This window comes from Zingiber officinale, chromosome 9A (genome assembly GCF_018446385.1).
Source record: "Zingiber officinale cultivar Zhangliang chromosome 9A, Zo_v1.1, whole genome shotgun sequence".
Classification (NCBI taxonomy): Eukaryota; Viridiplantae; Streptophyta; class Magnoliopsida; order Zingiberales; family Zingiberaceae; genus Zingiber; species Zingiber officinale.
The window spans coordinates 13,726,207-13,738,931 of record NC_056002.1 but is presented as its reverse complement, the minus strand read 5'-3'; the positions used below and the strand labels follow the sequence as shown (position 1 = coordinate 13,738,931).

Sequence of the window (12,725 nt, the reverse complement as noted above, 5' to 3'; positions counted from 1 at the left end):
ACCAAAAATGCGGTTGGCTCGTCATTAGTTAAGAAGAATGGGCAAGAGCAATAGCCGTGTATTTTTAAGTCATATATTGAAAGACGCTGAATCCCGATACACTGATCTGGAAAAATTAGCTTACGCTTTGGTACTAGCTGCTCGGAGACTCCGCCCATACTTCCTCTCTCATCCAATCATTGTGATGACCAACAATACCTTGGGAAGAGTCCTCCTCAACCCAGAAGCATTCGGTCGGCTGATCAAGTAGACCACTGAACTAAGTGAGTTCGACATTCAGTACCAACCCCGAACAGCGATAAAAGCTCATGCCTTAGCTGACTTCATCACAAAAATCTAGAGCGACGAGCTAGTAGCAACTTAGAGAATATATGTTGATGGTTCTTCCACCCGACAAGGCAGCGGGATCAGCATCCTACTCATTTCTCCAAAAAAAGACCGAATGTAACTTTTCTTCCAGTTAGATTATCGCGCCACTAACAATGAGGTCGAGTATGAAGTCTTGATAGTCAGCTTACAAGCAGCGAGTCATGTAGGAGCCATAAAGGTCCTCATTCACTCAGATTCCTAGTTGGTGGTCCAATAGTTGGCAGGGGTGTTCGAGATTAGCAACCCCGACTCAAGTTATATGTAGAATCCTTTGAGAGGCTAAAAATAAATTTTCAAGAAGTCACTGTCCAGAAGATTCCCCAATCGGACAATCAAGCAGTAAATGAACCGGCTAAGTTAGCTAGTTCCTTATCACCGGTTGTGATCAGTCAACCGATCAAATAGATTTCTTTGGTGGCGCATATTGATCAGATGGATAAAGTTATCTTTCCGTGCGACTGGAGAACACCGTTAATCGAATTTCTCCGATCGGAAAGTACGCCGGTTAACCAGGAAGCGACACGCCTTTTAAATAAGAGGGTCGGACGGTTTACATTGGTCGGAGAACAACTGTACAAAAGAGTCTTCTCTAGGCCTTTGCTCAAGTGTGTTGGATCAGAGGACGCAGCGTACATCTTGCAAGAAGTACACCAAGGCTCTTGCGGGAGCCATCCGAGCGGCCATTCACTAACTCGAAAGATTCTCCTGACTGGATACTTCTGGCCAACTCTCCAAGAGGGTGCCGTTAGGACGACAGTCACATGCTTGTCCTGCCAAAAGTATCACAATGTTTCACACTGGCCGACCGAAGAAATGAAGTCATCCACTGTATCTTGCCCGTTCGACAAATAAGGCATGGACATCGTGGGGTCGTTCCCCATGGCAACCGGTCAGCGGAGGTTTCTGCTCGTCGTTGTAGACTACTTCTCAAAATGGGTGGAGGCCAAGCCGCTAGCAAGAATAAGTGAGCAGATGGTCATTAAATTCATCTGGAAAAACATCCTCTGTCGATTCGGCATCCCTAGTCGTCTCGTCTCGGATAACGGGAGGTAGTTCGTGGATCAGAAACTCAAGGAGTTGTGCGAGGGCTATGGCATCCAGCAGGCCTTCACCTCAGTTGCCTACCCCTAGAGTAACGACCAGGCAGAGGTCACAAACCTAGAGATCCTCAGAGATTTACGAACTCGGCTAGACCACGCAGGAGGTAGTTGGGTCAACGAGCTCTCAAGTGTCTTGTGGGAACTTCGCACAACTCCAAAGGAGTCGACTAGCGTAATACTATTCCAACTGGTGTACGGAGAAGAAGCGATGATTCCTGTAGAGATTGGAGTAGAATTCGACTGGGTACGACTCTACGATGAGGGAAATGGCGAGCGAAGGTTAATGGAGTTCGACTTGGTGGATGAAGTGCGAGAAAAAGCGGTCATTCGGCTAATGGCTTACCAACAGCAGATGAAGCAGAACTACAATAGGAGGGTGATCTCGAGGTCCTTCCAGGTCGGTGATCTAGTATAGAAGAAAATCAAGTCAGTCGGTGATGTCATCAAACTTGAAGCTCCATGAGTGGGACCTTATAAGGTCATACAGAAACTCCGCTCGGGGGCCTATTTACTTAGAAGACGAAAATGGGAGATGACTCGAGCGGTCGTGGAGCGCGAGTTATCTTCAATCCTATAGGCCTGGGTGAGAGGTGCGTGAGCAAATATAAATGTGCTTATGCCTTTTAGATGCAGGGCCAACGTGAATAAAAATCAAAATTTTCCAGACTCTTGAGCTGATCAGGCCAAGTCAAAAGTTGAGCGGCGACCATAAACCCTTGTCTATGTCAGCGGTCGAGCGGCGACTTTAAAACCTTGTCTACGTCAGCGGTCGAGCGATGACCTCAAACCTCTATCTACGTCAGCGGTCGAGCAGCGACCTTAAACCCCTGTCTTCATTAGCGGTCGAGCGGTGACCTTAAATCCCTGCCTTCATCAGTGGTCGAGCGACGACCTTAAACCTCTATATACGTCAATGATCGAGCGGCGACCTTAAACCCTTGTCTACGCCAACGGTCGAGCGACGACCTTACACCCCTATCGTCATCAATGGTCGAGCGTCGATCTTAAACTCAGGCTTATTGAGGAATAGTATTGAGTAAAATGGCTGATCGGGAACACGCGCTACCCAAAAAAGCTCCAAGTTTTCAAAATACGGTGACCGTTCTGCCAACTGCTCATCACCAAGTGGAGGGTTATAAAGTCATACTTAAGTCAAACCAAAAGATATCGCATGGAAATAAGGGGACGAACGAATAAGAAAAGATCGCTGAACGGATGACCATTCATTAACACGATAAGGATTATAAACATGCATGAAAAGCAATACAAAAAACATTCGCTCAAGCAAGATTACTCCAGATAATCCTAGACATCATCAGGCAACAACTCAGTTAGCTTGTCCTAACTGATAACCTTGCTTGCTAGAGCAGCGAGGAGGTAGCTGCCTTCTCTAAGTTGGCCGAATGTCCCTTCGATGGCAAGGTCGAATAGATGAAGAGCCCGATTGGCGACTTTTTCGTTAAAAGCATCCGAGCGGATGTAGGCTTGCTTCATGAGATCAAACCTACTGGACTCGGCTCCCTGATAAGTCTCTATAGGCGCTCGAGAGACCTCCAGCTCTTCCTTCAGCTTGATCAGCTCTTCATCCTTAGCGTCGAGCTGGGCCTTTACTGCAGTCTGCTCGGCCGATCGTCCATCCCGCTTAGCCTTCAAGGTAGCCTCAACATCCTTCAAGTTTTGGGTCAACACTCGAAACTCCTTATTTTTGATCTCCATATCTTCAATGGCCCGGAGCTTTCTGGTGTTGGCTGAGTGGATTTTCAACTTAAAGGAGGCAGCTTGTTTATTAAGATGAGCTAGTTGTGTCACCTGCTCAGCGCTCTTGCCTTTCTCCGTCTCCAGCAGCTCGGCGCTCTTAGCCAGATCAACCCTTATTTGCGCCATCTCAATATTCATCTGCTCCAGCTGCAGCAGAGAAGCAAATGATTGGCCGCTCGACGCATGCAACTGCTTAACTTCGTGCTCCAAAAAGTAAACTTTTGGTGCATAGCCAGACTCTCTACCCAATACTGCGAGGAATCAAGAAATTATGAGACGATCAGGGATAAATTAAGAATATACAAAAAAACTTACCCCAGTGACATCTGGGTATGGTTGTCCGCGAGCGCCCCCGGAGGCATGACCGCTGCATAGGCTCGAGTGTCTGCCCATATTTGTGCGAGCAGCATTTGAATGATTATCTGGTGCTCGAGATTCAACGCCGTCCAATTCATGTCATTCCTCAGTCGGAAGATGAATAACCGCTGTTATGTGGTGTTGGCCGCTCGGGGCTGATTAGGCCGAGGTGGCTCTACCGGACGACTGAGACGATGACGCCGGTCGGATGCCAGACTTTTGAAGCTTCGGCAGCGGCAGCACGAAGGCAACTGGCAGCGTGCAAATGGTTCCCTAGGGCAGACCAGATAGGTATGGTATCCGATCAGATGATGTAAGGGGAACAGTCACCGTGGCGGGAGCTGGCGTTGAGGTTTCAACCCGCTCGGCGGAAGGAAGGCGCGGGCTAGTTCTGATGGGTGTCCGCACAACAGAGGAAGCGGAGCGGGATGTAGCCTCCGCCCGACGCCTCTTGCGGCTTATCAATGGCTCTCCAGAAGAGACCGAGTCTGATGTCCCCTCAACCGAAATCATCGGCAGCCGAGTGGGGGGAGGATTAGGTGTTAGAGTGTATACTAAAAGTCTAGCTTTTGGTATAAACATTTATCTAGAAAATAAGAATCACATTGGTCAAATATCTACATTTATGATAAATGTTGTTGTTCAATTAATTTATATTGTAGATAACATGGTGTGTGGTGTCACACACAGAAGATTATGTTATCAGTTCTTTATAAATTATAAACAGTTGCTCACGACTAAGATGGAAAGGAACAAACCATTGGAATAGTCATAGTGTAATTAGGTATTAGTTTATCTTGACTAATAAATTATACTAGTACACTCTTAAGTGTATTGAGTAGGACTATTTTAGGTAAGTTCTTTTTATACTGACTTGATAAAAGAACTAGACCTTAGTTATTATGGAAGTGTGTGCTCTTAATCCTAATATAATAACAAGCACATATATTTGATATTTATTTCTTTAATTTATCAATGGGTGAGATTTAGTTCGATAAATCAATAAGCCCGATAAGTTGAGAAATGATATCACTTATAGTGTGTGTTATTGATTATAGAAGGAATTTGTGTCCTAGTAATCTAGGTTGAGAATGACCCCAAGAGGAGCTCATAAGGATTGTCATGTTAAACCCTGCAGGTGGACTTAGTCTGACATGATGATAAGGTTGAGTGGTACTACTCTTGAACTAAGATATTAATTAAGTGAGTTGTCAGTAACTCATTTAATTAGTGGGCATTCATTATCTTAAACACAGTGAGTCTAACACACTCATAATAAGAATGAGCCCAACATGTAATTTGAGATTGGTGCAGTAGTTCAATAATAGTTCTTTAGTGGAATGAATTATTATTGATGAAATTAAGTTAAGTGTTCGGAGCGAACACGGGATACTTAATTTCATCGGGAGACCAAAACCAATTCCTCCTCTCAGTCCCTATCGTAGCCTCTTGTATATAGAAATTTATACCTACCATATACCCACCTTCTTACCCACTCTTTGGTGGCCGGCCAAGCTAGCTTGGAACCCAAGCTAGGGCCGGCCAAGACCCAAAGGTTGAGCCAAGTTAATTGGCCGGCCATAGCTTGGAGCCCAAGCTTGATTGGCCGGCCATATTAAAAGGGAATTTATTTTTAATTAAAATTATTTCTTATGTGGATATCATGTTTTTAAAAGAGAGTTTAAAATTTAAATCTTTCCTTTTATAGCTTTCTACAAAAGATTAAGAAAAGATTTGAAATCTTTCCTTATTTGTAGATTGAAAGGTATAGATTTTAATTTTGAGAAAACTTTCCTTTTTAACCATGTTCATAATTTAAAAGAGAGTTTAAAAATTAAATATTCTCTTTTATAAGTTTCTACAAAAGATTAAGAAAAGATTTGATATCTTTCCTTATTTGTAGATTAAAAGAGATTTTAATTTTTAGAGATAACTTTCTTTTTATCCACATGTTTAAAAGAAAGATTTTAATTTATAAAATTTCCTTTTTACTAACCAATCATAAAGGGATTAAAATTATTGGAGACAAATTAGGAAGTTTTAATTAATTAAAACTCTCCTTGTTTATAGCTTGTGGTGGTCGACCATTATTATTAAAAGAAGAAAATTGTTTTTGATTAAAATAATTTTTTTTTCATGGCAAAAGAATTAAGGAAGTTTTTATTAAAATTTCCTTATTTGCCAAGACCAATGATTATAAAAGAGGGGGTAGAGGTGCCTTCATGGGTGAACGACTCTATTATTCTTTTCCTCTCTTTTCCTCCTTGGTGACCGGCCCTAGCTTCTCCCTCTTCTCTTCTTCTTGTGGCCGGCGGCAACCCCTCTTGGAGCTCTTGATGGTGGCCGGTTCTAGCTAGGAGAAGAAGGAGAGAAAGGTTTTTTTTGTTTCTTGCATCCCTTGGAGCTTGGTGGTGGTGGTCGGACCTCTACTTCTCTTGGAAAATTGTGGTGGCCGAAACCTAGAAGGAAGAAGAAGGTGCTTGGTGGTTCTCGTCTCGGAAGATCGTTGCCCACACAACGTCCGAGGTTAGAAGAGGAATACGGTAGAAGATCAAGAGGTTATTTTTGCTTACAAAGAAAGGTATAACTAGTAATTATTTTCCGCATCATACTAGTTTTCTTTGTATAGTTATTTATGGAAATACCAAACACAAGAGGCATATGATTCTAGAGTTTTTCGAAATAGTTTTTCAAAATAGTTTTTCGAATTTGTGTTTTTCTTCTTTTTTGAATTTGTGATTCGATTGTTCTTTTTGGTTAACCTAGAGTTATTTAAGGAAATAAATATTAGCTTTCCTTAAAAGGCTTTGCCTAGGCGGTGGTGGTTGCTCCCATATCCAAGAAGGTCATGTGCCTCGCCATGTAGTCCTGGAAGCCAATTTTAGAAATTAATATTTATGGAATTAATAACTTAGGTAGATTTGAATCAATAGTGTTAAGTTCCGCTTGCAATTCAAATCTAAACCATTAAGAATAGATAAGTTAAATTTGGAATCAATGATGTTAAGTTCCGTCTGCGATTCCTAATTTAACTTCTAAAGAACACAATAGGTTATTTAAGGAAAGGTTCGACACTTGTACAAAAAAAAATTTGTACAGTGGAATCGGTATGATTTTCTTAGGACTAACCAACATTAGGTGCACCAACCGCTCCATCGCTGGGCGTCCGGCTAGCTATCCCTTCACCCACTAGTGCAGGCACTCCCTCACTCTCTCCGAGCGGGTCTTCTTGCGAGTCGATCGACCATAAACTGCGGCTCTCCAACTCATCCACGACCGCCGCATTAATCTCAGCGTCCACAAGCTTGACTTTATCGGCCAGACGAGCACGCAACATTACTTTGCCTGCAAAATAAAGGAAGAAATCAGTTAGATTTAAAAGTTAGGCCAAGAATGAGTGTACCTAGGCTACACGGAAGTCTTGTGCTGATTGGGCTCAGGCCGAACATGTATAGAACACCCTCCAGCAGTAACTTGTGTATATGATACTTCTGATTGGCTAAGCAAGAAGTTGTGTGAAGGTAGTCCGAGCGGCTCTTGTATTTCTTGAGCTCTGGAGGATTCGGCGCCTCTAATTACCATCTGGTCAGAAAGTCTGACTGCTTAGGAAAGCGAACAAAAAATAGTAGTCCTTCCAATATTTATTGGAGGATGACATCTTATCAAAGAAAACAAGGTCCACTCAAGCTTGGAAAATAAAAGTCCCTGGCTCGAACAATTTGGGATAGTAGAAATAATGGAAGAGCCAAGGAGTAAGGGGAATGTCGTGCAGGCAGAACAGAATGACGACCCCGCACAACAACCGAAAGGAGTTCGGAACTAGTTGGTGAAGAGAAATACGAAAGTATTTACAAACAACAGAAAAGAAAGGGTGGATCGAGAACCGCAGACCGACGGTAAATTGGTCCGAAAAAAGGTTACGAAACCATGAAGGCGGTTTATCTGGACGGTCATAAGCTGAGGGAAGGCCAATTTGGTAATCAGAAGGAATTTCAAAAATATCACTCAAACTCTCAGCATCACCTCTGTCAAACCTGGACTTAAGGGATGTGTACCATAGCCCAGGGATAGAAGCATGAGGCTGTGAGGATCTTACTATCGAAACTAAATATCAATGGGAAACAATGAAGAAATGCGACTAGGAAAGGGGACACTAAGAGCAACGAACAACTTCAATCGAAGGAGGACTATGACTTACTAGAAAGATTGCAAAGATCGCCAAAGGAAGATCGTGAAGACGCAAAGCACGGTGACGCCACAATGCTCACTAACGAAGACGAGGACGACAAGTGGGGAAATCGGAGAAGCACGCGAGTTTATAAACCTCGCGGTTGATCGACCTCAATCGTTCGATTTGGCGGTACGAAATCCTAGAAATAGATCCAGCCGTTCATTTCGAAACAGCGCACGTCTTGGGACCGATGGATATCTGCTTGTCACATCGGGCATGCAGCGGTAGTAGTAGACACGTGTCATTCAATCATCGGGAGCATTTAATGCGCTTAATTACAAAGGTATGGCTACATGCTCGCCCATAATTATCAAGGATTTGCATGGGCTTTGAGAAATATAGATGACGTCAACGACAACCAAGACCGCTCGAAGAAGCGCATTTGGAGAATTCTCCAAGTGTCACCGCTCATTGCCCCGCTCGGCATATAGACCCTCCAATCGTCCATTGGCCATGGTCAGACAGAGACCGAACGACGTTGGTTGATGCGCCGATTGAAAATTAGGGACCGAACATTTTGATCGGAAGTTACAAATCGCCAAGGACTAGTTGTCCAGTCAGTCGGACCTGTAGCCTCCTTCGACTAGACTTGGGGGGAGACTTGTGATGCGGTGATAAGGGAGAGTCCACCTATCATGGGTCAATTGACACGATGTCGGTCAAAATCAAGGCGGTCAACGTCGGTTTGCAATTATCCCGGTCAGCAAAGGAGTGGCCGAGTAGACATCACCCGACCGGTCGGGCCATCATGAGTTGATCGGCAGGGAAACGAGCCACTCGGACCGCCCGTCCGGCGTAAGAAATGACATTACACAGGAGGAGATAAGAAAGCAAAAGAGAACACGTCGTCTATCATTAAATATGAGGAAGCCAAGACAAAGAAGAACATTACATTTATCATCAATACACGGAAGTCAAGTCAAATAAACCTTCCTTTGGCAATTAATATCATTAAATAAGGGCAGATGAACGATCACAGAAAAAGGTATAAAAGGGTACGTCAAATATGACGAAGGCAAAAATTTTTATTTTCTGGATTACACATTATCTTCCTAATTTTGACTTGAGCGTCGGAGGGCCAACGCTAGGGACCCTTTCTCTAGTGTTGGTTTTGTTTTACAGGATCGAGGTCTTTATCCCGTCAGCGATTACCCCATCTCCGCCTTTCCAACTTCCTTCATTAGGACAGGATCAACAATAATGAACTTTTAAATTTTTTCTTTTCTATAAAAGACTATTGAAAGCATATCACAAATGCTTAGTATTTTTTTTTATTATCTAGATATTTGATATTATATTGTGTATCATTAAAAAAGAATTGATTAATTAATTATTTATGTTTTATTGAAAATTTGATTTCTATAAATTGAATATCATTCATTTATATTTGTTTATGTGGCTAAAAGAGTATTAAAATGGGTAAATCAAAACGAAAGGAAAAAATAATATGAAGAAATTATACTTTTATTTTTTTTCCAAATATTTTTTTTATAATTATCAAATTAAAAAAATATATGAAAATAAATTTTTTATTTTGTAAGGAATATTAGATAATGACTTATAAAATAGTATTAAATTATGAAATCCATAAGTTTTATAAAAAGTTTAGTAAAAATTTTATAAAAAAATTTATAGAACTTCATGGAATTGTTTTTACAACTCTATATAATTATATAAAAGTTATTAAATCTATCAACTCTAAAAAAAATCTGTTTCCCTTTAGGTTTTATCGATCCGATTCTTGTTTGGTTGGTTGAATGTTCAAAGCGATGAATCATCGTTTTAGTTTTGGCGATCCGAAACATAATCGATTAAGGATTGTCCTGGGATTCAGAATTTTCGTATTTGTCTACGCAAACTAGGTAACTTAGGGGATATGTTATTGCTTTCTTCTTAATTTTTACTTCAGATTAGACGTCAAGATTTTCTGGATAAATGGTCTTTTGAATCATTGCTAGACTAACGCAAAGTATATGCAACAGAGGAATGGAATTATTGTGCTTCTTTTCCCAGGTAATAATAATCTTTAACTCGTTTCATGTCGACATGCATTCTTGAGCTATTAGTGCACTTAATTTTTATATTATTGCCAGATTTTATCAAGCTTCCACTTTTACAAACAGCGGTTGCAGTATTATATTCTTTGATTTATGTTTTATGATCTGGATCTTCCTAATGATCTGATTACAAAATCCATTTTGAGAAATACATTTAAAGAAATGGGCATACTTTTCTTTGCTTATCTTTTGGAGTTGGAGCCCCTAGATGTTTTGATGCAAAAGCAACACACCCTACTGCTAGCATGTTACTTTTAAATCTTATATCACCGTTTTTCTACAATTATCGTAGCTATATCCATCGTATGAATTCATACTCCATATTATGATTGTATCTACCAGACACAAAGTATGCATTTATGCCGATCCCAGATAATGTTTATTTGCTAGCTTCTATCACAAATTATTTTACTACTATTGTGTTCTCTAGCATAGGCCAACATGGTCTTGTATAATTACCCTGTACTAAAACACTGTTTTCTACAGATGAATAAAACTGGTAGGGAAAGAAAGAATGTAGAGAAAGAACATGTAGGAAAAATATTGGGAAATACTTTCTTTCCAATTGATTCCTTGGAGGAAAGGAAAGAGATAGGGAAACATAAAAATTTTAAAGTGTTTTTCAAAAGCACAAAAAAATTATAAATAAAAAATAGATTTGAAAGGAACTTTTTTTAAAGAATTCTTTAAGCTCATGTTGGAGATCGATTGCACATGAGAGTTGGTTCTCCTTCCAAATCCGATAGAAGAAACATGAGAAAAACTGGAAAAAGATGTTCCTAGTGTCTCCTTATTTTCTTTTTTATTTCTTTCCCTCGTATGAAGCACACCTAAATATTTACCGTATAGAAAACTTTGCTTCTGTTGCTGCTTGTCAGGTAATCACTCACTGCCTCTTAAGCGTACTCATCATTTCAATGTTTCTGCTTTTGTAAGCTTTCTCTTTTTCTTTACTATCTAAATTTGTGTCTCTTGTCCCTTATGCAACAATAACAATTAACAAGAGGCATGCTAACATTGTACCATATTGCCAAGTTATTTTGGGTCCAGTAGCACATGGAAGAAACTGCTTGCATTTCTTTTTGATATCGTTATTGATTCAATGTCCCCACAATTCTTGCCTAGTTGGTAGTTGCTGTTGGATGTTCACATGGATTTGATGTATTCCACTTGGCATTAGTATCCTTTCTACATGATTTCATGCATGTAACAGTCCATTTTTATTCTCTGGAGCTATTGCCTAAAATAATGTTATATTCATTGGAATCAACTTTCTTTTTTTGGCCACTGTCCTAAATCTTCTGATGTGATTGGTGAAATAACAGAATGGAACTTGATTTTCCTTCTGTTTACTTTTACCTTGCATTTTGATATTCTCCTATTCATGCTATTCATGTGGTAATATTAAATATTGTTTTGTATGATTCTCTAGGTAAGGAAGGAATTGCCTGAGAGAGTTGTGGATTCAAATTTTTTTGATCCAAATTCAGATGAATTTGTAGATAGTGGCTGACATTCGGATGATCATTTATTCAGATTCTCAGCTGGTGACTCAGTAAGTGGCTGTCACCTTTGAAGTTAACAATGAGAAGCTGCAACTATACAGAGAAGCATATGAGAAAATAAAGGAGGATTTTAAGGAAGTCACAGTGACTAATATTCCCCAAACAGACAATCAAAGGCAAATGAACTAGCCAAAATTGCCAGCTCTTTTGACCACTTAGGTATTGAATAAGTCAATAGCTCAGAACTTCCTAATAGCTCAGATTAATTTACAAAATAATTTGGAAGAGCGATTGATTGGAGAACTCCAATAATTATTTATCTTCAACAAGGTATTTTACCTGCCAAAGGGGGAGAAGCTAGATCGATCAAAAAAAGAGCCCATGCGTATACACTAATCAGGGATCAATTGTACAAGAGGGCTTTCTTCCTAACACTGCTTAGATGTTTAGGCCCGGACGAGGCAGAATATGTTCTACAAGAAGTACATCAAGGGTGTTGTGGTAACCATCCAGGCGGATGGACATTGGCTCGCAAAGTACTCCTGACTGGGTATTTTTGGCCTACCCTGCAAAGGAACGCTCAACAATTAGTAACTACCTGCCTCTCTTACCAGAAGCATCAGAACCTGACCCATTGGTTGACGGAGATTTGAGAATTTCCATATTCTCTTGTCCCTTCGACCAATGGGGTATGGACATTGTAGGATCTTTTCCCATAGCTCCTGGGCAGAAATTCTTTTTATTCGTGATGATGGATTATTTTTCCAAATAGATGGAGGCAGAGGCCCTAACCAGAATAACGGAGGGAGCTGTCATCCAATTTCTATAGAAGAACATCTTGTGCCGATTCGGAATCCCACACAAGTTAGTCTCAGACAATGGTGGACAGTTCCAAGGACACAAGATTCAGAAATGGTTCCGAGGATTTGGTATCACTCAGGCTTTCACGTCTGTGTCCTACCCACAAAGCAATGGGTAGACCAATGTCACTAATAGGGAGATAGTCCGAGGATTAAAGGTTAAGCTAGACCATGTGGGCGACGATTGGGTTGAAGAGCTCCCGAGCATTCTTTGGGCATATCGTACAACCTCGCGAGAAAGTATGGGACTCACGCCTTTCCACTCTCGTCTACGGCAATGAAGCAATCGTGCTTGTTGAGGTTGGAGTCCCGTCCGATCGGCGGTTACTGTATGACCCTGAGAATGTTGAGCGGTGACTTCTAGAGTTGGATCTAATCAGTGAAACTCGGGAAAGGACGACTGCCCAGTTAAACGCATACCGGCAAAGGATGCGGCAGACCTATGATAAGAAAGTCATTCCCCATTTCTTCGGAGAAAGGGATCTAGT

General features: G+C 41.0%; 1 protein-coding gene across 1 annotated transcript; it reads left to right on the top strand.

Annotated features, from left to right (window-relative positions):
- Positions 1–1,224: 1,224 nt before the first annotated feature.
- Positions 1,225–1,884, top strand: LOC122019042. The gene is made up of 2 exons (XM_042576550.1): positions 1,225–1,344; positions 1,501–1,884. The coding sequence occupies exons 1-2, from the start codon at positions 1,225–1,227 to the stop codon at positions 1,882–1,884; spliced, it is 504 nt and encodes a 167-aa protein (XP_042432484.1).
- Positions 1,885–12,725: the final 10,841 nt, after the last annotated feature.